We start from the raw sequence: 26,016 nt of genomic DNA, 5'->3' as shown, positions 1-26,016 counted from the left end.
ACACTAGAAAAAATAGGGATAGTGGGAACATTCCTTAACATTGTAAAGGCCATTTATGCTAAGCCCATGGCTAATATCATTCTAAATGGTGAAAAACTGAAAGCATTCCCCCTAAAAACTGGAACAAGGCAGGGATGCCCTCTTTCACCACTTCTATTCAACATCGTTCTTGAGACTCTGGCCAGAGCAATTAGACAAACCAAAGAAATTAAAGGGATACGAATTGGAAAAGAAGAACTCATACTATCCCTGTTCGCTGATGACATGATTATATATTTAGAGGAACCTGGAAATTCCACCAGAAAACTCTTAGAACTCATAAGTGATTTCAGTAAAGTAGCAGGTTACAAGATCAATGCCCATAAATCCAACGCATTTTTATACATAAGTGATGAATCTTCAGAAAGAGAAATTAGGAAAACTACCCCATTCACAATAGCCTCGAAAAAAATAAAATACTTGGGAATCAATCTCACAAAAGAGGTGAAAGACCTCTACAATGAGAACTATACAACACTAAAGAAAGAAATTAAAGAACACCTTAGAAGATGGAAAGATCTTCCATGTTCTTGGATAGGAAGAATTAATATTGTCAAAATGGCCATACTACCTAAAGTGCTATACAAATTCAATGCAATTCCAATTAAAATCCCAATTGTGTACCTTACAGAAATAGAGCAAGCAATTATGAAATTCATCTGGAAGAATAAGAAACCCAGAATAGCTAAAGCAATCCTTAGCAGGAAGAGTGAATCAGGGGGTATTGCAATACCAGATCTTCAACTCTACTACAAAGCAATAGTGACAAAAACGGCATGGTATTGGTACCAAAATAGAAAGGTAGATCAATGGTACAGAATAGAGGACACGGACACAAACCCAAATAAATACAATTTTCTCATACTAGACAAAGGGGCCAAAAATATGCAATGGAGAAAAGATAGCCTCTTCAACAAATGGTGCTGGGAGAATTGGAAATCCATATGCAACCGAATGAAACTAAACCCATATCTCTCACCATGCACGAAACTAAACTCAAAATGGATTAAGGACCTCGGAATCAGACCAGAGACCCTGCAGATTATAGAAGAAAAAGTAGGTCCAAATCTTCACCTTGTTGGTCTAGGACCAGACTTCCTTAACAGGACTCCCATAGCACAAGAAATAAAAGCTAGAATCAACCACTGGGATAGATTCAAACTAAAAAGCTTTCTCTCAGCAAAGGAAACTATCAGCAATGCGAAGAAAGAGCCTACAGAGTGGGAGAATATCTTTGCCAATCATACTTCAGATAGAGCACTAATCTCCAGAATCTATAAAGAACTCAAAAAACTCTACTCCAAGAATTCAAATAATCCAGTCGACAAATGGGCTAAGGAAATGAACAGACACTTCACAGAAGAAGATCTACAAGCAATCAACAAACATATGGACAAATGCTCAACATCTCTAGTAATAAGATAAATGGAAATCAAAACCACCCTAAGATTCCATCTCACCCCAATTAGAATGGCGATTATCAAGAATACGAGCAACAACAGGTGTTGGCGAGGATGTGGGGAGAAAGGTACACTCATACACTGCTGGTGGGGCTGCAAATTAGTGCAGCCACTCTGGAAAGCAGTGTGGAGATTCCTTAGAAAACTTGGAATGGAACCACCATTTGACCCAGCTATCCCACTCCTTGGCCTATACCCAAAGGACTTAAAATCTGCATACTACAGAGATACAGCCACATCAATGTTCATAGCTGCTCAATTCACAATAGCCAGACTGTGGAACCAACCTAGATGCCCTTCAATTGATGAGTGGAAAAAGAAACTGTGGTATATATATACAATGGAATATTTCTCAGCCATAAAGAATGATAAAATTATGACATTTGCAGGCAAATGGATGAAATTGGAGAATATCATGCTAAGTGAGATAGGCCGATCTCAAAAAGCCAAAGGACGAATGATATCGCTGATAAGTGGAGGATGACACATAATGGGGGGGAGGGAAGGGTTAGAGTTAGGGTTAGGGAGGGGGGCAAGTATGGAGGAAGGAACTACTGTATAGAGGGTAAAGAGGGGTGGGAGGGGTGGGGGGAAGGGAAAAAATAACAGAATGAATCAAACAACATTACTCTATGTAAATTTATGATTACACAAATGGTATGCCTTTACGCCATGTACAAACAGAGAAACAACATGTATCCCATTTGTTTACAATAAAAAAAAAAAATTTAATATTTTTTCTTTCTAGTTATACATGACAGTAAAATGTATTTTGACATATCATACATACATGAAGTATAACTTCCCATTCTTGTGGTTTTACATGATATGGAGGTACACTTGTGATAGATTGATATATGAACATAGGAAAGTTATGTCTGATTCATTTTATTATCTTTCCCATTCTCATTCCCTCTCCTTTCCCTCTACTCTGCCCTGCCCAATCTGGTGAATATTCCCTTCTCCCTTCCCCTGACATATTGTGAGAGACCCCACATTTGTACTGAATTGAATTTTGTCAAAATGCACAAGATGATTCAAGAGGTAATGTTTAGTATTTTCAATAAATGCTGTTGGAAAAACTGGGAATCCCACATGTAAAAGAATAAACATGAACCCCTACCTCACACTATGTATAAAAATTAACTAAAATGTTGAAGTGCCTGAATGTAGAGTTAACAAAGGAACAAGTAAAATCTTTGCGATTTCAGATTTAGGCAATAGTGTCTTAGATATCACATCTAAAGCATAAGCAACCAAGTGAAATTAAATTGGACTTCATCATATAATTTTAAAAATATGTGCTACAATTAACACCATCAAGAAAGCAAAAAGACAGCTGTGTGCAGTGGTGAATACCTATAATCCTAGTGACTGGGGAGGCTGATACAGGAGGATCTCAAGTTCGAGGTTTGCCTCAGCAATTTACCAAGACTCTCAACAACTTAGTAAGATCCTGTCTCAAAATTGCAAAATGCATAAATAAAACAGGGCTAAGTATGTAGGTCATTGGTAAATCACCCCTGGGATCAATCCCCAGTTAACTGCCCCCCCCAAAAAAAAAGAAAGAAAAATGACAACCCATGTAATGGGAGGAAATATTTGTATATGTCTGTGAGTTCAATATATTCTGCACACTAGATCCTTATCAGATATATGATATGCAAATATTTTCTTCTATTATGCGGGTTGTCTTGAACCCACTTTAAAAATGACGAGGTATTTCAGTAGAGTAGACATTACTCCAAAGAAGATATACAAATGTCCAATAAACACATAAAAAGACAAACAACATCATTAGACTTCAGGAAAATGCAAATCAAAATCACTTCACAGTAGAATGGCTAAAATAATGACCAACCAAAAGGCCAATAACATGTATTGAGGAGGATATAAAAAAGCTGGAATCCTCATGCACTGTTGATAGGAATAATAAATGGTGTAATCACTCAAAAACATTTTGGTAGTTCCTTGACAAGTTAAACATATAGTTATTATAAAACCCAGCAATTCCACTCCTAGATATATACTCAAGAGAAATAAAAACACAGGCTCCCACTGAAACTTGAACTTGAATATCCATAGCATTATTCATAAAAAGTATAAATAACCCAAATGTTTATCAATTGATAAAGTAGTAAACCAAAATGTGGTTTATCTATACAAAAGAATATTATTCAGCAATATGAAGGAATGAAACACTAATATATGTTATAACATGGATGAACCTCTAAAACATTATGCTAAGTAAATAAGCCAGATAGAAAAGGCCATAAATAATATGATTCCAATTTATAGGAAATCTCCAGAATACACGAATCTACAGACAGAAATTATACTAGTAGTTTCCAGGAGCTTAGTTGAAGGAGAATGGGGAAATTTTCATCAAAGTGTACAAAGTTCAAGTTAGTTGAGAATACTAGAGCTAGGCATGGTGGTGCATGCCTGTAATCCCAGCAGCTAAGGAAACTGAAGAAAGGAGGATTGTGAGTTCAAAACCAGCCTCAGCAACTTAGTGAGGTCCTAGCAAATCAGCAAGACCCTGTCACTAAATAAAATATAAAAAAGGGCTGGAATGTGACTCAGTGGTTAAACACTCCTGGATTCAATTCCTGGTACCTAATGATAATAATAATAGAGAACATTTGTACAGTATGTTGACTATAGTTAATACTATTATTTAGTGAAAATTACTGAGCATAGATTTGAAATGTTCTCCCCACAAAAAAATGATGAATAATACTGTGAAATAATGTACTATAGTGAAATAATTAAGGAAAGTGTGCATGTGTGTGTGTATGTATCACACTGTATCACAAAATATATACAATTTTTAATGCAGAATCCTCAAAATTTTATTGTTTTTCTTTCTTTTTTTAGAGAATTTTTTTACTTTTTAAAATTTTTTCCATATTTCTTTAAATTTTGATTCATTGTACACAAATGGGGTACAACCATTGTTTCTCTGGTTGTACAGGAAATAGAGTCATACCACTTGTGTAATCATACATGTACATATGGTAATGTTTGTCTCATTCTATTATCTTTCCTTCCCCCTGATCCCTCCCCACCCCTCATTTCTGTCTGTACAATCCATCCTTCTTCCATTCTCCCCTTACCTCCCCCACCCCTGTTATGTATCATCATCCACTTAACAGAGAAATCATTCAGCCTTTGGTTTCTTGGGATTGGCTTATTTCACTTAGCATGATATTCTCCAACTCCACCATTTACATGCAAATGCCATAATTTTATTCTTCTTTATGGCTAAATAATATTCCATTGTGTATATACACCACAATTTCTTTACCCATTCATCTACTGAAGGGCATCTAGGTTGGTTCCACAATCTAGCTACTGTGGATTGAGCTGCTATAAACATTGATGTGGCTGTGTCACTGCAGTATGTTTAATTTCTCTATTAAAAATAAATATTTAATGAAATAAATGTTCTCTGTCTACATATCCAAAGTAGATGATGTCATTATATTAAAAAGGCACTTGTCTTTTCATGTTTACTATAGCTAAAATATGAAATCAACCCAGATGTCCTTCAGTAGATGAATAAAGAAAATGTGGTATATATACACAATTGAATATTATTCAACAAATAAATGAGAATGTTATCCTGTCACTTGCAGCAACATGGTGGAACTGGAGGTCACTATGTTAAATGAAATAAGCCAGAGTCATAAAGACAAATACTCCATGTTCTCATTCATTTGTGAAAAGTAATAAGACAATCTTGTAGAAGAGGAGAATGGAATAATGAACACTAGAGTCTGGGAAAAACAGAAGGAATGGAGGATGGAAAGAAGTTCACTAAGGAGCACTAATACACAGTGGAAGAATCGCTTCTGGTTCTTCTTTACCATAGTATGGTATCTACAGGTTAAAACAATCTATGATATATTTCAAAATGAATAGAAGAATATGAAATTCCCAACATAAAAATGATTATTATTTGAAGAGATGCCAATGCTTACTACACTGATTTGATTATTATATAGTATATATGTACTGAATTGTAATAATGTATCCCATTGAAGATATAAAATATTATTCCCCAATTAAAAATTAATAAATTAATTAATAAGACCTAGAGTTTAAAAACCAAAATGTATTTCTTTACATTATGTAGAAAGATTCATTAAAGTTTTAACATAAATATTTATAGTTCAAAAAGTAAATAAAAATAAAATGTTTTGGAATTAGGTAGTGGTGATAGCTGCACAACCTGGTAAAAATACTAAAACTTAATAAATGGTAAGTTTTCAAATGGCAGATTTTGTGGCAAGTGAATTATAACTCTATAAATATAAACATATAAAAATTTAAAATAGTCTAGAGAAAGTAAAATTTTTCCTTGGACAACTCTCCATCCTACCTACAATTTTTTTTTTTCTCCTGAGGAAAGCATGGTTATGGATTTTGTATGAAAAAAAAAAATCCAAGGATTTACTTACCTACGTTTCTACTACAGTAGAATTGCCACAGTTCCACATGTTAAACTGATGTTCACTCAGTCCTGGTTATATATTCTTCAACATCTTTAGTAGCCCCTCCCTCCAAAAAAATTGGTAGTTCTAAAAGGAAAGGTGTCATAACAACCAGCTGGTAGCTCTCTCATAAGTTCAATAAAGGCTCTGAGATTGTCGTAGAAAGCTAATCTATCCCTGGCCCAAGTAATGTGATGATTTAAAGAAGAGAATGGATAAGAAATATTGCCTAAATCTCACCTTTATATTTTCAGAGGCCAGATCTAGCCAGCCAGAGAGGAGTGATAAGTGAGCTATTTGCTGAGAAAGTGAGGTGTTACTGCCAGTCACATTAAATAACAGAATCTCAGAGCTGGGAAATAAGAGCTACAAAGGAAATGGGAGGTCAGCTAGTCTAAACCCACCTCTAATCCCCAATCAATACATAAACTCCCTCAACAACATCCCCTACGAACATCTGCCCAACCCAACTGTTTGAACACAACCAGTGATGAGAAGATCACTGTCTTCCAAGGTAGAGCTTTCCTTTTTAGATAATTCTAATCATAAGCAAAGCCCTCTGGTCTGCTTCTGTTTGAATGAAAGCAGCAGTCTAAAAATCTTAGCAAACACAGAAAAATAGCAAAACAGAGACAAAGGGAGCAAGACTAGAGGGAACACGAACTCTCCTATAACAAAGGTCAACAAAATGCCTTTCTCTTCTACCACAGTAAATCAACAGAAGTTTTGAGATGGAAAGGTAGATGTGGGAGACTGAAAAAAACCTGGTTGGCTGAAGGCACAGCTTTCATTCTTGCATACACATATATACCAACCTGTTTTAGAGCTCCAATCCCAGTTTCTAGGAGGATCAGGAATGCTTAGAGATCCCTGAAAACATATGCCAGGAAGCAATTAACATTCTTGCCTGGTACAAATACAATCAGCATGGTGTGTACAGTCAAGCACAAAGGCATTCCTTGGTCCCTCTAGGGAAAGAGGTTTAATAACTGTCACTAATTACATGAAAGATCATCATAAGAAGGCTACTAACAAATTGTTCTCTCTTTCCAGCACAGACATAATGAGAAGTAATGAGCTTTAACCACAGCAATGAAGATTTTGGTTATATAACAGGCAAAAAGGGAGGGAAATGGGGGAAGAGGAGAGAAAATATTCATGTGAATATCCTGTCTTTGCACTCATAGCTGTCCATAAACACATCAAGGGTTCCACTGCATCCCAACACACACCCATGATCTCAGCCAAGCTACATTTTCCATTCATTCCAACACATCCTGTTTATTCCCACCCCTACATCCTTGTATTCTAATGTGTGAATACTACTCCTACTCCAATAAGGCCTTACCTACTCATTTCTATCATTCTTTTGTTCCTGGCTTCCCTGAAAACCTTGTCCAAGAATAGTCCCTTTCCACAAACTCTCTTACTTGTACTTCAAAGCATTCCTGCAAGGTGGTTAAAGTCAGGTTTATTATTCCCATTTCCCAGATAAGAAAACCAAGGCCAAAGAGGGAGATGCCTTATAAGTAAACAGATAGCAGTCAGGACTGAAGCAAGAACTCCAGATTTGAAGGCCAAAATCAAAAGAGACAATCTATGACAGAGGTAAATGATATAGAATTGGGATCCTGGGTACAAAAATTTGGGGGGGTACCAGGAATTGAACTCAGGGACACTCAACCACTGAGCCACATCCCCATCACTATTTTGTATTTTACTTAGAGACAGGGTCACACTGAATTGCTTAGTGCCTCACTTTTGCTGAGGCTGACTTTGAACTCACAATTCCCCCTCCCTCAGTCTCCAGAGATTCTGGGATTACAGGCATGTGCCACTGCATCCAGCCAAATATTATTAACTTTACAACTGCCTTGCTGTATAGCACAGAATAATTTACTTAACTTTTCTGTTCCTCAAGTTCCTCTTCTATAAAACAGAATAATATCACCCTAATTCATGAGTTATTATGAGAATTAAATAAGATAATACATGTAAAATAGTTCCCAGCACAGACTCAATCATTAGTTCTTGTCATTATCCTTAGGTTGACACCATCAATATCTGAGAATAACTGCCCCTCTCTAGGGGTAAGTTAGGGTATAGGGAAGAGAGTTTTTCTTTTTTTCCCCCAGTGAAGGAAACTACATGACTCTAAGATAAACTATATTCCACTCTACCTCTAATTCTTCTACTTTTGTTGGTTTTCATGGGCCTATCCTACTTAGAACCTTGATAGAATATGTTTACTAGTAGTCACCAAAGGAGTACTCTGACAGGACCTTCAGAAGTTCATATCTTCTACATTCCTTTGATTTGTTTTCTGTCTGAGTTAAAAGAAAAAGAAGGCTTCTATTTAACTTATCTAGATGTAGAAGTACAAAGTCCAACTCTCCCTGATTTCATGATGAAAGTCACAATAAGGGAGGATGCTTAAACTCAGGGTGACCGGAGTTACTCATCTCCCAAAAAGCTTGCAATAATTTGACATTCAGAAGTGTAACAAAATAAAACAAAAAACACTTCAGGATGATAGCCTGGAAAAGCACTGGCTTTGGAGTCAGACCATAGGAAGCTTTGTCATGGACCAAAGACATCAACTGGCAATGTGTCACTTTTGCAGGGAGGAGGATTTAAAGCTTGGCTCTGAAGGGGGCAGCATTTGGACTATGAGAGTTTGGGAAAATTATGAGAACAATTATAAAAAGTACTTTCTCAAGTCCTTCTCAGAATAGAGAAGGCATATTTTATTAGATGTTGCCTTATGGTTCCAGGGCCAGATGGTGCCAACTCGGGATAATAATAACCTATTGGCATAGGTAAGTTCACAGGGTCTCATTCACTATCTGATCTGAAGAAATCGACAAGTGACCCAAATACGGCTTGATCCTTCTTGAGGGTTCTTCAGCAACGTCTACCTTGCACTTTTCAGTCTTAGTATTCACTACCCATGCTGAGATATTCTCTTAAGGCACTTGAGTCATTGCTCCTTCCTGACCTCAACTCCTACTGAAGCACACCCCTTCCCTAACAATCCTTGCCTTCCAAACGTCTGCAAAGCATTATGGGGTCCAGTGGCTGGGAAAAGGGAGTAATGGAGAATGACTAATAATGGTCATAGAATTTCTCTTTTGAGTCATAAAAAAGAAGCTCCATAATAAGAGAGAGGTGATGATTTCACAACATTGTGAATGTACTAAATTGTATATTTTTAAATGGTTGAAATGGTAGAATATATGCTTATTTTACCTTAAAATTAAAAAACAAAAAGTTTATGGAGTATGGGTTAGAAAGTTTCTTGGAGTTTATCTACTCTAATCCCTCCATTTTTAAGGGAGAAAACAGACCAGGCTAATGGAAGTAATTTCACTAAAATCACAGAGCTGCCAGGAGTTGTAGCACATGCCTGCAATCCCAGCTACTCGGGAGGCTAAGGATTGCATTTTTGAGGCCAGACTCAGAAACATAGCAAAACCCTATCGCAAAATAAAATGTTAGGGCACAGCTCAGTGGTAGAACACTTGCCTACCATATGTGAGGCTCTGAGTTCAATACTCAGTACCACATACACACACACAAATAAAATCACAGTGTTTAGGAAGTTACCTCCCTTCTATATAAGTTCCCAATTCTATACTTAGCCTCTTGAAAAATGGTCTAAGTGATTCTGTATATCCTCAGTAATCAAATGAAGATCAACTGTTGGATGAATTAATTTATATCTAAGCCCTTTCTTCTACAGTTTCAGAAACCATTTTTATACAAACTGTCTGCTTCTTGATTCCTAGTCACTGTACATGACGTCCTTATTAAATCACACTTAACAGCTTCATGTTGTATTCACTAGTATCAACCACTTGCCATGACAACAATGCCACCTGCCTGCTGCCTACTGCTGCAACACTCTATTTACCAGGTGGGAATTTCTTACAATATTTACATTTAGGTAGGATCTATCTGACTCCATGATCATATCTTACCCACAACTCAGGTTTAACTAAACTGTAATTTCAGAGCTGATACTGGTCCTGTCTCACAAGAAAGAAATTATTTTATTAAATGTGCCCTTAAGAGTAGGAATTAGGGGCTGTGATTGTGGCTGAGTGGTAGAGTATTTACCTAGCATGTGTGAAGCACTAAATTCAATTCTCAGCACCAACATATAAATAAATGAATAAAATAAAGACATATCAACAAATAAAAATATATATAAATATATGTATATTTTAATATATATAAACATATATATATATATATATATATATATATAAATGCTTTTAAAAAGAGTAGGCATTAGACCAAAGACCCTGCACCTACTAAAAGAAAATGTAAGCCCAATACTCCATCATTTTCAGCTTAGGACATGACTTACATAACAAGACCCCTAAAGCACAAAAAGTAAAATCAAGAATCAATAAATGGGATGGTATCAAGCTAAAAAGCTTCTTCACAACAAAGGAAACAATCAAGAACATGAAGAGAGAGCCTACAGAATGGGAAAAAATCTTTGCCATCTGCACCTCAGATAAAGCATTAATCTTCAGGAAATGAAAGGAACTCAAACAACACCAAAAAAATAACAACCCAATCATTAACTGGGCAAAGGAACTGAACAGGCAGTTCACAGAAGAAGAAATACCAATGGTCAACAAATATATGAAAAAATGTTCAACATCTCTAGTAGTTAGAGAAATGCAAATTAAAAATTCACTGAGATTCCATCTCATTCCAGTCAGAATGTCAAATAGCAAGAATACAAGTATAGATAAATGTTGGCAAGGATATGGGGAAAAAAGAATGCACATACATTGCTGGTGGGATGCCAAAATGGTACAACTACCCTGGAAAGCGATATGGAGATTCCTCAGAAAACTTTGGAACCACTGTTTAACTCAGTTATCCCACTCCTCAGTTTATACACAATAGACATAAAATCAGCATACTACAGTGATGCAGTCATACCCAAGTTTACAGTAGCTCAATTTACAAAAGCTAAGCTATGGAACCAACCAAGGTGTCCTTCAACAGATGAATGGATAAAGAAAATGTGCTATAAATACACAGTGGAATATTACTCAATCATAAAAATGACATTATAATTTTTGCCAGTAAATGGATGGATCTGGAGACTATCATGGTAAGTCAAAAACAAAACGAACAATCCCAAAAAAACAAAGTTCAAATGTTCTTTCTGATACACAGATGCTAACACAAAAGAAGAGGTGGCAGAGAATAGAATTTCAGTGAATTAGACAAAGGGGAATAAAAGGAAGGAGGTGGGACAGGAATAGGAAAGATAGTAGCATGAATCAGATATAACTTTCCTATGTTCATATATGAATACACCACCAGTGAAAAGCCATACAATATATAACCACAGAATAGGATCCTAATTAGAATAAGTTATATTCCATGTATGTATAATATGTCAAAATACACTCTACTGTCATATATATCTAAAAGAACAAATTTTTTAGTGACCAATACTTACCTAATATATAATTGAATGTAGGCATGAGTCTGCTCTACACATGGCCCTCAGACAGAACTACATTGAGAAGCAATGTCAATAACCTTACTACATCAATAAGTTTATCAAGCTGGACCAAAGGGGAGAATTTACATGTCTATTATTATGTCTCTTTTCCCCAATACATCTTACAAAAGATGTTTTCCAATCCATCTTGGCCTCCAATGCATAGTACAGTGTTTCATCATTTATTTGCTTATAAATGAAGGATACATGCTAAGGTGCTACTCCACTAACAATATTATGACTCTTGATAGAGACCAGAGAAAGAAAGCCAAGAAAGCAAAATGTCCAAGCACAGGTTCAGCAGACTCATTAGTTGCAATACCATTCCTATTAATCTTGAAACCTGGCAGTATCAGTATGTCCTAAGTTCCATGTGACCTGTGTCCTCATAAAAGTTCCTAAATGGCATAGACCAGAAGCCTTACATACCCAGAAGGTCTCACTATAGCCACATACATGTAAGAACAGCAAGAAGCTGATGTGGAGTGAATGACTCATCCAGATGATGAGTAAAAGATAAAAGCCCAGTAGCCTGGAGAACAGGAGAGACTTGGCAGGTGTAATCTCAGACTTTGGACCTCTGAAGGGCTGCCAATAGAATACGGGCTAAGTACATTCCCAAGAGGCTGGAGGGAGTGAGCAAGGGGAAATAAGTATACTCTTCCATTAACATTAATGTTTGCTGTGAATACCATTGGCATTATTAATGATTGCTTCCCATATGTCAGACCGCACTGTTAGCAGCTTTTTGCATAATGCAATGTAATTCTCACAACTTAATGAGGTAGGTACTAGTATATCATCAAATGACACAAATAAGATTACTGAAACACAGAAAGTACAAGTGTTCTACCCACGGCCACTTTGCTGATAAATGTAAAGTTTCTGATTCTAATCCAGAAAGACCATTTCCAGAGCCAATGGTCTTAGTCATTTATACCCTTCTCATGAATATAAGCTCTCAAGACAGATTTTAGTTTAACATAAGGACAAGGTCTCTCATACCTATCCCTAAGCCATATCCAGAGGCCTGAAGAGGGAGGGAGCTATCTGTCAATAAACATGTAACATCAGAGACTGAACTGCTTGGGAAGCAAGACTATTTTAGGAGGTATTCAAATATCAACAAGAGAACAAAATTAGATAACTTTTGAAATCTTCCACAAACAACATTGAACCAATTTGAGATTGGAAATTTGCTTCAAATCTAAATACCTATGGGACCCTAGGTGGGTCATAGCCCATCTTGAACGATACTTCCCTCATTTATTATCTGTAATTGGAATGGGAAGGGTCATAATGGAAGGATTCCATAAGATATGATATGTCAAGTAATACACAAAGATAAGGGGAGGGAATGGTGAGGTAGTGATGGTAGAAGAGAAAGAGGGGCATGAAGATAGGAAACCTAGATCCTTTAAATGTCTTCAATGATTTTTTAAACAAGAAACTCCAGGCCTCAACTACCCCAAATGAATTTTTCCTCATATAGCTACACATTTTTCTTCTTCTTTCAGCAGAGGAGAAAAATCAAAGTGAAACAGAACTATTTATGAGTTTAGAAAGACCTTACTTTTACCTTTAAGGAAATCACCTGTACCTGCAGCAGGCTTTGCTTTGTCTTTTCAAAGATCAACTATATAGCAGGATCAAGGAGGAGGAGCTTGGCATGATGCCATCTTAGATGTTCTATTACATAAAACTGCATCCCTAGCTTCCCTTTAAATACTTTGATCCCTCTCCAAACACAGCATGGTGTCTATAGTCTTATGGGAAGAAACAAATTAAAGATAGTGAATCAGAGAACAATTTAGAGTAACTTTTAATGTGCCAGCTCTTAAACATCATCTTCCTAGCACAAAAGCCATATGTTTCAAGAAACTGGCTTAAAATATAGTATTAATACTGAAATAAGGAAGTAGTTTGAGCTCTGTTAAGAGATGCTGGCCTTCTCAAAAGTTAGAATGATTTAGAAATTATCCTGATTGGAGACTGCAGGATAATCTATGTGACTCTCAAGGTTGCTTTCAATGTGAGGCTTCTATGAGAGGTACACAGGGTGACCCACTGTATCTGAATTTGAAGGAATCATCTGGGTCATGAACAAGCTACATTTAAGTTTTTTCTCTGAGCTGGAGAGGGCCTTGTATTTTTTGAAATACTAACTCCAATTAGCCAAATGATGTACTAGATAATTCAATCCAAAGCATGTGCACAGTGACAAACTATTAAGATGGATCATACAAATGCAAATAAGTACTAAAAATGCTATTTAAAATTCCAGTATAGGGGAGAGAAATATCTATAACCCAGGGAGAAAGACACTCCCTGCTATTATCAGACTTAATTCACAGAGCCTATTATATGTCACCCCTAGGATTAACAGCAGGATTTTCTACATAGAGGGTTAAGGCTGCTGGCTTATGACCACTTGAAGCTTGAATGAATAAACAAGGACTTGCATATCTACCTGCATCCCAAGAAAGCAAAACCACTGATGCTATTATTCTGAAATGAAAGGTAAATCCTCAAATGTTAAATGTTTTAGCAGCCTTGTTCTCTACTTTTCTGATTGCTCTATAGCTCAGAAGCCCAGTATTAAGATTTAGGAGAGGACAAAATCATTAAAAGTGGCAGAGCAGGGTGCAAAGAAAATAACTTCCTCCACTTTTTTGCAACTCTGGAATATGACACTGCTTAATGCAGGAAAGAGAAGAAAAATTTTATGAGAGCGCATTGAAGCATTTTCATTCATCTTCCTACTGTCCTCTGTTCTCCAGTGGCTGAGGGAAGAGTGGCTTACATTCCTGGTATGGCTTGGCTTGTGCCAGGAAGCTATGACTTTGTTCTTAAGATATTATGATTGTGCATTTTGACTTTTTAGCCTTTAGGGACTGGCAAAGAGGCTGACCTTGGGTGGAGTGACTTTCCATACTATGTCCACCTTTATAGAAAGATTTAAAGACATATACTACCTGTGATCACCTGGGGAAAGGGATGGTGATAGGGCAAACAGCAAACAGACTCAAAGGAACAGTGAAGAAGAAGCTGAGAAGGAAATTATCTTGGGTTAATAAAGACTCCAAAGGGCCATCACAGTTAATGGGGAAGTCAGACTGCAACATGCGTGCCTAGGATCAGATGCATGCTCAGAAAGAACTAAGAATACCATATGCTTGCATTGCTGGAAGATCTACAGGCTCCATGTAAGTAGGAAGAAAATGCTAAGGCAGAGCTCTGGATGACCTGACATAGCATTGAAGGAGTATCCCAGTTCAAAGCCAAGCTAAATAGACCAGGAAATTAATATTATTTTTCTCTTATTAGCTCCAACTGATTGAGGAAATTTGTCAGGTCATTGGATGACCAAAGAAATAACAGAACAGTCTTCAGTGACCACATGTGAAAAAGAATATGCTATTTGCAAATACGTTTGGAAAAGTCACTAAACAAATGGGTAACTGCAGCTCAGCAATCAACAACAGCAAGCATTGTGGGAAGAAGAGAAACTGATTCTTGAGTTCTCACACTATTATATTCAAAATGCTCCCTCCAATTCAACTAAAAATTACAAACTCTACCAATAAACAGGAATGTATGGTCCATTAACAGGAAAACATAATAACAGAAAAGCAAGTCATTTCCATTTTCTGGGCCTAAGTTTCCTCAGGATATATACAATAAGGAGTTGAGGTGACTAGTGATTGCAAACTGGGTCCTATGGAGTTAATTTAGCCTATAGATTTGTACTGTTTGACTTTTACTGTATTTGTTTTAAATTGTGAATTACTGGTTAACATTTTTAAACATAAAATCTTACATAAAATCTAATTCTTGATGTTTTCTCTGATATGTGGATGCTAATTCATAATGAGAGGCTAGGGAAGAATAGAAGTACTTTGGATTAGACAGAGGGTATTAAAGGGAGGGAATGGAGGCAGAAATGATAGTAGAATGAATTGGACATTATTACCCTGTGTGCGTATATGATTACACAATCTATGCAACTCTACATCATGTACAACCAGAAGAATGAGAAGTTATACTCTGTTTATGTATGATGTGTCAAAATGCATTCTACTATCATGTATAACCAATTAGAATAAATAAATTTTTTAAATGCAAAAAAACCCCACATTCTTGGTTTTTCTTGAAAAATTAGAATATCTGGCTCCACTGATCTTCCCTCCCTCTAGACCCCAACCCGCCAATGAGAACCATCCAAGTCACTTTTTCCTTATTTATAGGGCATAGAATTTCCTGTGAGATATATGCCTGCACTTACTCCTTGACATAGACTGTTTCTTCTAGGTAAATTACCTGCCTGGCCCCAGAATGTATCTTAAGTTGGCCACTACTTGGTCAGGACGAGTTTTTCCAGTTTTAAAGCCACTGAGTTTCATAGTGGTGAACAGCTTTTCTCAAGGCTCTTCTTGGCTGCAAAAAGAGACACTATACTAATAAAAACCAAGTGATGCTCTAAACAGAGGTCTTCCCTGTGAACAGGAGAGGTTGAGTTTCTGTGACGTATGGTCTCTCTATACAAAGGCAAGGAATGAAAGTACTAAAATGCTTCAGCCATCCTTTCATCTCCCTACTTCTAGACAAGCCAGAAACCAAAAAATCTAGAATTTCTTTCTTTTATTGTTATAAATGGAAAGTATATATCCCACTCCTGAAAGCATCTGAGCAGGATCTTTACTTTCTGACCAAATTCACAACTTGTCACACAAGGCCTCACTTCCCATCTGTTGTGTGTCCTATACACACCTGCCTTCAAGTATGCAGCAAGCTCTACCAAGGGCATCTTCAAAGCCCAGTTTTCTTTCTTGTAAAAGGAGAATAATTGGTCTTCTGTAAATTCTTTGTAATGTGTCACATGCTGCTGAATTGAGGATGCTGCTTGATTTGTGTACCTAATAGCAGAATTTAAGCAAGAATCTAGGTTTCTCAGATTCTACATCTTGTTTTAACATGATCAACAACATGTAGCGCTAGCTCAGAACCTCATTAAGCACTATTGATTACCCATCTGGAGCTTGAATTTTCACAAAGAAACAATATTTCCAGGTAGGGAATGGAGATGACTCAGTATTTCAATCATCAATTTGACCTAATGATCTACAATGTATCCATTTAGTATAAGGTTAGGAGAAGACTTTCTCTTGTTACTATACTTTCCCATTCATTTTGTGCTAAATAACTGGAGATTCTACTAAATCTCAGCTAATGATGAATCTGGATAAATCAGACAACTATCCTATGACGGGAAGGTACAGCAATCTGGGAAATCACCCATTCACCTACCAACTGTATAACACTACTGATTCAATGGTTTAATGGGACCAATATCTATGTCCTACCTAGACATGTCAGAGTCTGAATAGATTCTATAGTGCTTCAGAGATGAAGTAGAAAATAAAAGCCTACGATCATTTACCAAATGATCATTTACCAAGTGATAGAATCATCACTTAATCTCAGGTCTGCCATTTCCTAATCTAGGTAGCTCTGTTTACACAAGGCTATTCTACCCTCAACCAAAAACAATGTAAAAGAATGAAGATAATAATTCTATGTTTAGAGACCTAATGGAAAAGTGCCTCCATAACTTCCAACATGTAATCCTTTGGGTATTATAAAATATAACCATAAATATAAACCTAATCTTGGGTATTATACAATATTACCATAAATGTAAACCTAAAGATAAATACTCATTCATGAGCATTGGAATGTCTTCCTTGGAACCAAAACTCATATCATAATGCAACAGCCAATACCATTTCTTTTACTGGTGACACCATAACAGTTGGCCTCTAAGGTTCCATGGTACTCTTCCTTAGCAATCTGAATACTGTTTGTTTAAATCAAGCAAGAAGTTTCATGAGATAAAAAAATGCTCACTGTGCATATAATCTGAGGTAACATGGAATAATCTAAGGCAACATGGAATAATATTTTACACTGGTACAAACCTCTGAGTTATGATTTAAGTTCTATCATTAATACTCCAGGTCTATAAACAGTATTCATTCTAGACTTGAAATTGTGCTCTTGATATACTAGCCATAGAGCACCTGAAATGTTGCTAGTGTGAATTGAGATATGTTGTTAAAATACACACATGATTTCAAAAATTCAGATTTATCATTGATATTTTTATAGTGGAAATACATATATTATTTTGAATATAATAGGTTAAGGAAAATATATATGAAAATTAATTTCCCTTGTAACATTTTTCCTTTTTTAATGTGATTACCAGAAAAATTTAAAATATATTTGTGGCTTGCATTTGTGGCTCTCATTACATATTCTATTCTCTGATAGAAATATAATGACCATGCTTTATAATCCTTTATGCACAATAAAAACATCTGGAAGTTGTTTTTAACAACTTAATCCTTTATGCACAGTGAAAAATATTTTTAAAATCTAATTTCTGGGTTTCAATTTTGAAGATTCTTATTAAACTAGCAGGGATTCTGGCTTTTAGTGGTTTGTTTCTTTGCTTTTTTTTTTTTTTTTTTTTTTTTTTTGGAGGTTTATTTATTTACTTATTTATTGCTACCCAAGTCATTTATTTTGTTTTACAGTAAGAGTTAAGAACTCCTGGATAGTTGCTATATTCTACACCAAGTGACTGCTAAGGAGGTATGTCTAGAGGAACAATCCCATGGTCTTGGACTTAGGACCATCAATAATTGTTCACTGATATTCAGAAGCTTGACTGTCATCTGCCTTCCAGAGCCATCCTGATGTGCTCAGTCATTTGCCCTCATCCCTTGATTTACTATTTATTATAAAAGTGATGTTTCCCTGAAAGTAAAATGCATTTGGTTTGGGGTATGGTTTAATCTTTCTTTTAAAAAGAGAGAACTGTCAGTACAAGAGACACAAACTGTAGGTATACAAGGCCTGACACTAGTCCTGAAGGCTGGTGGTTACTGATATGCTCTTTCTGACTACCCCTAGAACTGATTAATTAACCAGCAAAGCTAAGCTGGGACACGGATGGCATTTTGAGATGCTGAAGAAAGATGCCACATAAGCAAAGATGAAAGGATTGGATATTTTACTAGGAGACTTGTGAGAAAAGGGAATGAGAGGTCATTTCATCTACTTCCATGCTTCTAGGCAGTGCCTTTACCTAAATCATCACAGTTAACATCCCTCTAAGGAAGGAGGCCTCTCTCAATCCCTAGAGCCAGTCTTGAAACATGGTACTTCTTAGACTAAATAAAGTGACACAATGATAATGTTATCATTTGCCAAATACCTAACATGTGTCAAACACTGTGGTAGATATGTCACTTGCATATTTAATCTCATTAAATCTGAATAAAAATGTTTGCTGTCCTTATTTTTTATAATGAGGAAAGCAAAGTTTGGAAAAGTTAAAATTTTTGTCAAAATTCATAATGCTAGGAGGTAGTAAAGTTGTATCTCAGTTTATCTGAACCCATAGTCCTGCTCCTTCCTTCATATCCTTCCTTCATATCACAGTATTATATGTCAAACTTGAGGCCAGTCAATCTTTAAGAATTCAAGCCCCTCTAACTTTTCATTTGGGGTCCAGAAGACTTAGCCATATCTTAGAGGAGGAAACAACAAAAAATGATAGGCTGTGGTATGGATAGTCATAATATGCCCTCATGTGCCTTTGCTATTTGTTTTGCCATGAAACAATTTGCATGCTCTATCCTCATTCACTATGACATTCTCAGGCACTAAGGAATTGTTAACACCATTTTGTAGATGGGGAAAATCAGAGCTTACAACAGTCAAAGAACAAATTCCAGCTCATGAGCTCAAGGAAGGCCAGGAGCTGGGATACAAGGTCAATGTTCTTCTCTCACAGTACCATGCTAGTTGGTAATCCAGAAGAAGCAGAAATTGCTGGAAGCCTCATCCCAAGAGTGACTGTTCATGGCCAGGTTCTTCATGGTACAATGTAAGAGGCCAGGCCTTGTAAGCACTCACAGGATGGATGCTTCCATGCCAAGCACATCTTAGGTCCTAGACATTTGACTTACTTGCAAGCAGTAATGATCTGCAATCCATAAACTCTAGACCCTGAGGGAGGTGAGTATATATTCTTACACAAACAACTGAAGATATCCTGTGATAATATGCAGGGGTGTTCATACTTCCCTGGATGACAGAAACAAGACAAGGGAAGCATAGAGAAAGTAGAAGAAGGGAACAGGTGGGAAGAGAAATAAGAGAAAAGTAAGTAGAAGAAAGGAGAGGAGGTTATGGGAAGGGTGTATAAAAAAGGATAAAAGAGAAGGAACATAGAGAAGAAAGCACAAAAAGAAGAGAGACAAGAAAGGTGATAGTTCACAGTAATTTAGATTTAAAAGTATCTTCAAAATCATCCAGGCCAACCCCAGAGGGGAAAGGCCCAGGTGTGGGAAGTGATTTGTACAAAGGTGGGGAGAAAAGGAGTAGGGGTTGTTAATATAAGCAAGAGACAAAGGAAATATCTAAAATTAAGAAAAGATTAAAGGAAGTTCAGGTCCTAGACAGTGGAAAGAATGAAAGGAAGGAAGGCAGGCAGGCAGGCAGGCAGGCAGGAAGGAAGGAAGGAAGGAAGGAAGGAAGGAAGGAAGGAAGGAAGGATGGAAGAAAGGAAGAGAAAAGAAAAGAAAAGAAAAGAAAAGAAAAGAAAAGAAAAGAAAAGAAAAGAAAAGAAAGGAAAAGAAAAGAAAGGGAACAAATATGAGAAAAGTCACCAAGGGGGAAATGAGCAGAACAGGGGCTAGTGAAAGGGAAGTCAGGGACAGGCAGCCAAGGAGAAAGGAGAGGAGAGTGAAGGCCAACACTCACCCTCACAAAGCTGGCAGGAAACCATCCCTCCTCATCGTCGATCTGGCCCCACCACCAATCCTTGTTGGAAGCATCCAAGACTTTGATGACGTCGCCAGCCTTAAATGCCAACTCCCGGTTGGCCATGGTGACGTGATCCCATACTGCCTCAGCACTAACGATGGAATCTCCAGTGATCAGCTTAGGAGACAAAATGAGAATGTGTTCAGTCCACACAGCTGCCTACATTGATTAGCCCTCCCCCAACACACAGGGCTCTACTACTTATGGGAAAATTTACATACTTAGTGATGAGGGATAAGGTGAAGGCAACAGCCCTAGAGTGTAAGCTTTGCCCGGCCACAAGACAGACAATGCTGTCAACTCTCCATTAGCCAGTGCATGGAATGATTCAGTGTGTAAATGTGAACTGTATGGGTGTCATGCTTTTATTCCCTATTCATAAACACCTCCCCCAGGAAAGAAAGGAATCTCTAGTTCAACTATCCTTGGTGCTTCCAGTAGCCCTCAGTCCAGAATGGGTAAAGAGACTGATATTAATGGCTGAAATGAGGTTTAAGCACATTTGCTTTCAATTCTCTGTGCTCCACCTCTTTTCCTCCTCCTTCTTGGAACTGACCAATTGACAGTTGGTAGTATATTATTAATCCCCATTGTGCCCCTCCCCCTGGGGTAACAGACCATGACATTCCTCACACACAATGGACCCCAGTCCTACAGCCTCCTGCCTTCACCCACACAAGATACCATCCAGAGAGGTCATGGGTATGAAAGAATATGGCTTTCTGTGATGCCCTGTACCCAAGAAACTAGATGTTGGCACGGATTCAGTTAGTGATTTTTGTAACCATCCTGTGAGATACAGTGGGGTTCTGGGTTAAATTTGGTATCTAACAGATGACAAAACAGATCAATGCAGAAGTTTAGGGATGAGGTAAGTATCATCCAGCAATGTAGAGGCTGTGCATGGATTCTAATATGTCATCAGACTTCATGGACAGCAGAAAACGCAACAACAGGAAAACACTGAGCCTACTGCCACATGAAAATACACATACATGCACATTCATGACATGACACTCAACTAAGTACAAGGACAGAGGTGGGTAATAGTCTGCCTCTCTCTGGCTACCATCCTGACCAATGCTATTTTGTTCTCTTTTTAACCCCAACTGTTTCAGCTTATATGGGCCATCAGTCTTCCCAGCATTTGGGGAATAACATTCTAGAACAGAGAATATATGGCCTGTAAGGAAGAGACTGGAGCACTCTCTACCCATCATTGAATCATTGAACATATCCTTTAAAAGTTAGCTTTTCCATCAGCTTTCTTTGAGGAAGGACTACCATGACAAGGTAACCCTGGCTACATAAGACTGAAAACAAAAGAGTTAAAAAAAAAAAGACAACAGAAACTACCTGTGGACTATGTATTCCCTCCCACAGGTCTGCCATACAATATACTAGCCAAAGTATAATCCTATAGTCATATAATGAATGTATAACACATCACATACACACACACACACAACCTATCTTTTTACTTAGTTAAAGCTTACTGTTCATCAAGTCCTGCCTAAGGCATACTTCATTGCTCAGGAGTCTAGACTTCATGTCCTCCACAGACAGTAAAGTATAGGGAAACCTCTTCAGAATGGATGCAAAAGAGAATTCCAGCAGAACTTTTTTCTATCATCTTACTTCGATTACCTTGTGCCTTACTGCTTGTAAAATGTTTTCACATTTACTACATCATTTGATCTGTATTGAGTTGGGTTTCACTATCACCTACATTGTAAAATGAAGAAATTGAGGCTAAGAGAAGTGACTCGGCACTTTAGACAATAACATAAGGTATAAATTATGGAGTCAGGACTTCTGAACTCATGTGCTCTTACACCCATCAAACCATACTCACAATGTCTACTCATTAGTTACATTGAACTTACAGAACTTCAAGCATCACACCATAAATCAGATGACTCCTTTTCTTGACACTGAAGAATTTTTAGATGGCCACCTTTAGTCACTGTTGTCCCTGCCCCTGAGAGATTCATTTTTATGTTGCTTTCTTCGAATTGCAGTAAAAAAGTCAATATATCCTTGTTCTTGACTCATTGAAAAAAGAGAAATGCTAGTTGTCAGCCTTAATAAAATAAATCTTAATGGAGAAGTTTCCTTTCTCCTGCCTAAAGTGGGTACTAACTGGGAGTTGCTGAAGCTCAACAAGCGCATATGGCCCTCACTTAGAGGACCATTTGGGCTCAAGGTTTAAAGCTATATCCAAACATTTTAGTCAAGTGTCAAAAGAGTATCTTGGCATTAATTATGAACCTTCTGCTCCAGACACCATTTGTGATGCTGTTTTATATACCCTAGGTCCAGTTACATTTAATTTAACTGTATATACTTTTTACTTTGCAATCTTCTATTTGGTGACTCCATAATAGTTTCTATCAGCAGTAGATGAATCACACTTGTCCCCATTTAGTCCAATTGACATGCCTTGGCCCTCAGGTCACAAGGCCCAGATACACCCTGGACAACACTATTAAAGGCTGAACATCCATAATACAAAGTTGAAATATGAAATGCTATAAAATTCAAACTTAAATTTTATATTTTGTATTTTTAGATTAGAGATACTCAACAAGGTTATCTATGCAAACATTCCAAAATCTGAAAACCTCTGAAATCTGAAATTACTCTGGTCTAGCATTTTGGATAAGCAATACCTGACCTGTAGATTCCCTAACTTGTAGATGAGAAAACTGAAGCTCAGAGGGATTAAATAATTTTCCCAAGTTCATACAACTAATTAATATCAAAGAAACAATGCAAGCATAGTCTGGCTCTAGAGACACTGCTTCGAACTTATAAACTATGCAGTCTCTGGGTCTCAGACTACACACCTATAAAATTAGCTATAAATGCCTGGAGAGTTGTAAAACAAACCTGACAGGTCAGTGTACAGTGGTTTGAGAAGGACTAATCCAGAAGAAGCATGGATATTATGGTTTGGTTATGAGCTATCCATCCAAAAGCTCATGGGTTTTCCAATTTAGCAATATTCAGAAGTGAAACTATTAGTTCAGGAGAACTAAAACGTAATCAATGGATTAACCCACTTGATGGATTAATAATTTGAAAAGACTACTGTACTAGAAGGTGACAGTAGGTGGATGGGACATGGCTGGAGGAAGTGGGTCAGTGGGGGCATGCCCTTGGGGATTATAGCTTGTCTCCTTGGCTCAATACTCCCTTTCTCTGCTTCCCAGCTGCCATGAGCTGAGCAACTTTCCTCTGCTATGCTATTCTGCCATGATGTTCTGCTTCATCTTGGGCCCACAGCAATGGAGTTGGTCAAGAATGGACTGAACCTCTGAAACGGTGAGCCAAAATAAATGTCCTCCTCTAACTTATCATCAGGAACTTTGGATACATCAACATAAAGGTGACCATCACAATGTGGCTCCTGTGTTCTTCCATCACAAACACCAGCAGCACCAAGGGGATAATCCTCTCCAATCTTCTGCACTGTTTTTAAAATGTAAACTAAATCTGGGCTGGAAATTTGTTCCAAGTCTTCCTCTTATATACCAAACTCAAATTCAACTCACTACAAATTTTTCAAACATTTTCAATTGGCTCATTCATTTTCCATTCCACATTCATCCAGTGAGTTCCTACTGTGTGCTGCTAGGCACCAATAATTAATGCACTTAAAGTATTCTGCAAAGATAGTTAAGGGCAAGCAAACCCAACTTAATTCTTGGCTTTTCTGATTTAAAAAGTAGCAGTAACAATAGGAGGAGAGGCACTAAAGAGTAAAAGGAACAATCCAAAATGAAGCTGTCAGTATGTAACAAAGATACTGTACAGTGCAGTTGTACAAAAGCGAACAAGCATTTGAAACATTTCAACCTTGTGCCTCAGTTTCCTCATCTCAAAAAAATGGAATAATGTTTGCCTCATAGGCAGGGTTATAGGCAGATTGGGCCAAGATGCTGGGTGTACAGCACCTACTACAGTGTCTAGCATATGCTGGCCTAGTACATGACTTCTGAGGAAAGAGAGAATATACATAGCAATTACGATCAAAGAAAGGGCTTTTAAAATTTTTTAAATTGTAGATGAATATTTATTTATATGTGGTGCTTAGAATTGAACCCAGTGCCCTCACACATGCTAGGCAAGCACTGTACCACTAAACTACAACACCAGCCTCTAAGAAAGGTTTCTGGGGGCACAGAAGTTGAAACTTAAAGATTGACCAAGACTGTGACATATATAAAGGGAATGGAATAGTATATGAGGTAGAAGAATGACATAATACATGTTTCAGAGATGAAGACCATGGGGAATTTGATAGGGCAATAGTAGTAGAGTTTAGAGAAGGTAAGGTTGAGAAGGGAAAGTAGAGGAAGGCACAGCTTCAAAGGTGGGCTACAGTCATGTGTTTAAGGGCATTGAATCAAGTTTGAAGAGAAGGAGGAGGTTAAAGTTGATTATGAGGAGGGGAAATCAATTCTAATCGTGACCATTAAAAGCACAAGGGTATATTAGGAGAAAATGACTTTGAAGGAGAACAGATGAAAAATTTGCTCTTTAAAGTGTTAAGCAAAAGAGGTCAGTAGGATATGAAAGTAGGTTTGAAGCTCAAGAGATGTCCAAGGAGATAGATATAAAGTTTTGGGAGTCAATGGCCCAGAAGAAACCAAGGAAGTTTTCCCTCAAAGAAAGGCCAGAAACCCAGAGAAATAGTGAAAATGAGAGATGAGAAACAGAAGAAGAATTGGAGGGAAAATATGAAACCTAAATGGAGCTGTCAGCATATTATTAGGATAACAAGCATTGTAATCTCACAAAAGCCAAGGGTAAGAGTTTCAAGCAGCAGAGACTGATTAACATTATCATATAGTACAGGGCTATATAAAGAATGCCAAGGAAAGGCCATCTTGGAATGGCTATACTAAGGACTTTAATTTTCTATTCCCAACCAGGCTCATGTCCCTCTTCCACCAAAAACCCTGGTTCCCCCAAATATCCCCCTTCTCCATCTTGCAAGCTCAACATTAAGACAAGAGATGGTGCTTGGTTACTCTAGCAAGGTACACAAATAGCTCTAGATCATGGGACAGCACTTCTGTGACTTCTAATAAAATGATTTCCAAACTCCAGGGCATTTGGAGGAGGTATACTGGGAATAGAACCCAGGGGAACTTAACCACTGAGCCACATCCCCAGTCTTTTTTATTTTTATTATTATTTATTTTTGAGACAGAATCTTGCTAAGTTACGTAGGGCCTTGCTAAGTTGCTACAGCTGCCTTTGAACCAAGCCTCCTGTCTAGGCCTCCAGGACAACTGGGATTGCAGACATGTGCCAATGCACCAGGCTCCAGGGCATTTTTGATGTAGCACAAAATATGTTGGCTCTTACTAAGACTTATCAATGAGTGGGGCACAGTGTTCCCTACCCTCACACTAAAGACACTTTTGAATATTAGAGGATTGAGAGAGAAGAGTCATAATATCATGCTTAAAGCTGAATGAGATTCTATTACTTTTTACCAAGATTTCCCAAGATAATCAAATATTTTGTTCCACTGAAACCATTTTAACTTGGAAATAAATATCTGGAGGCA

General features: G+C 37.3%; 1 protein-coding gene and 1 long non-coding RNA gene across 8 annotated transcripts in view; one reads left to right on the top strand and one right to left on the bottom strand.

The window, feature by feature from the left end:
- LOC306651493 overlaps positions 1-26,016 on the top strand; it is a 543,249-nt gene that overhangs the window by 311,259 nt on the left and 205,974 nt on the right. The window lies entirely within an intron of this gene.
- Positions 1-26,016, bottom strand: part of ARHGEF9 (Cdc42 guanine nucleotide exchange factor 9) — a 267,373-nt gene that overhangs the window by 87,323 nt on the left and 154,034 nt on the right. For all 7 annotated transcript variants that reach the window (XM_079124084.1, XM_079124086.1, XM_079124089.1 and 4 more), the window contains one exon: positions 20,370-20,549. In XM_079124084.1, coding sequence (XP_078980210.1) covers positions 20,370-20,549 — 180 coding nt within the window. The remainder of the gene's footprint in view (positions 1-20,369; positions 20,550-26,016) is intronic.

Source organism: Sciurus vulgaris (assembly GCF_902686455.1).
Source record: "Sciurus vulgaris genome assembly, chromosome: X".
NCBI classification, from domain to species: Eukaryota; Metazoa; Chordata; class Mammalia; order Rodentia; family Sciuridae; genus Sciurus; species Sciurus vulgaris.
The sequence above is the reverse complement of the archived record's forward strand: the minus strand, read 5'-3'. Positions and strand labels throughout refer to the sequence as shown.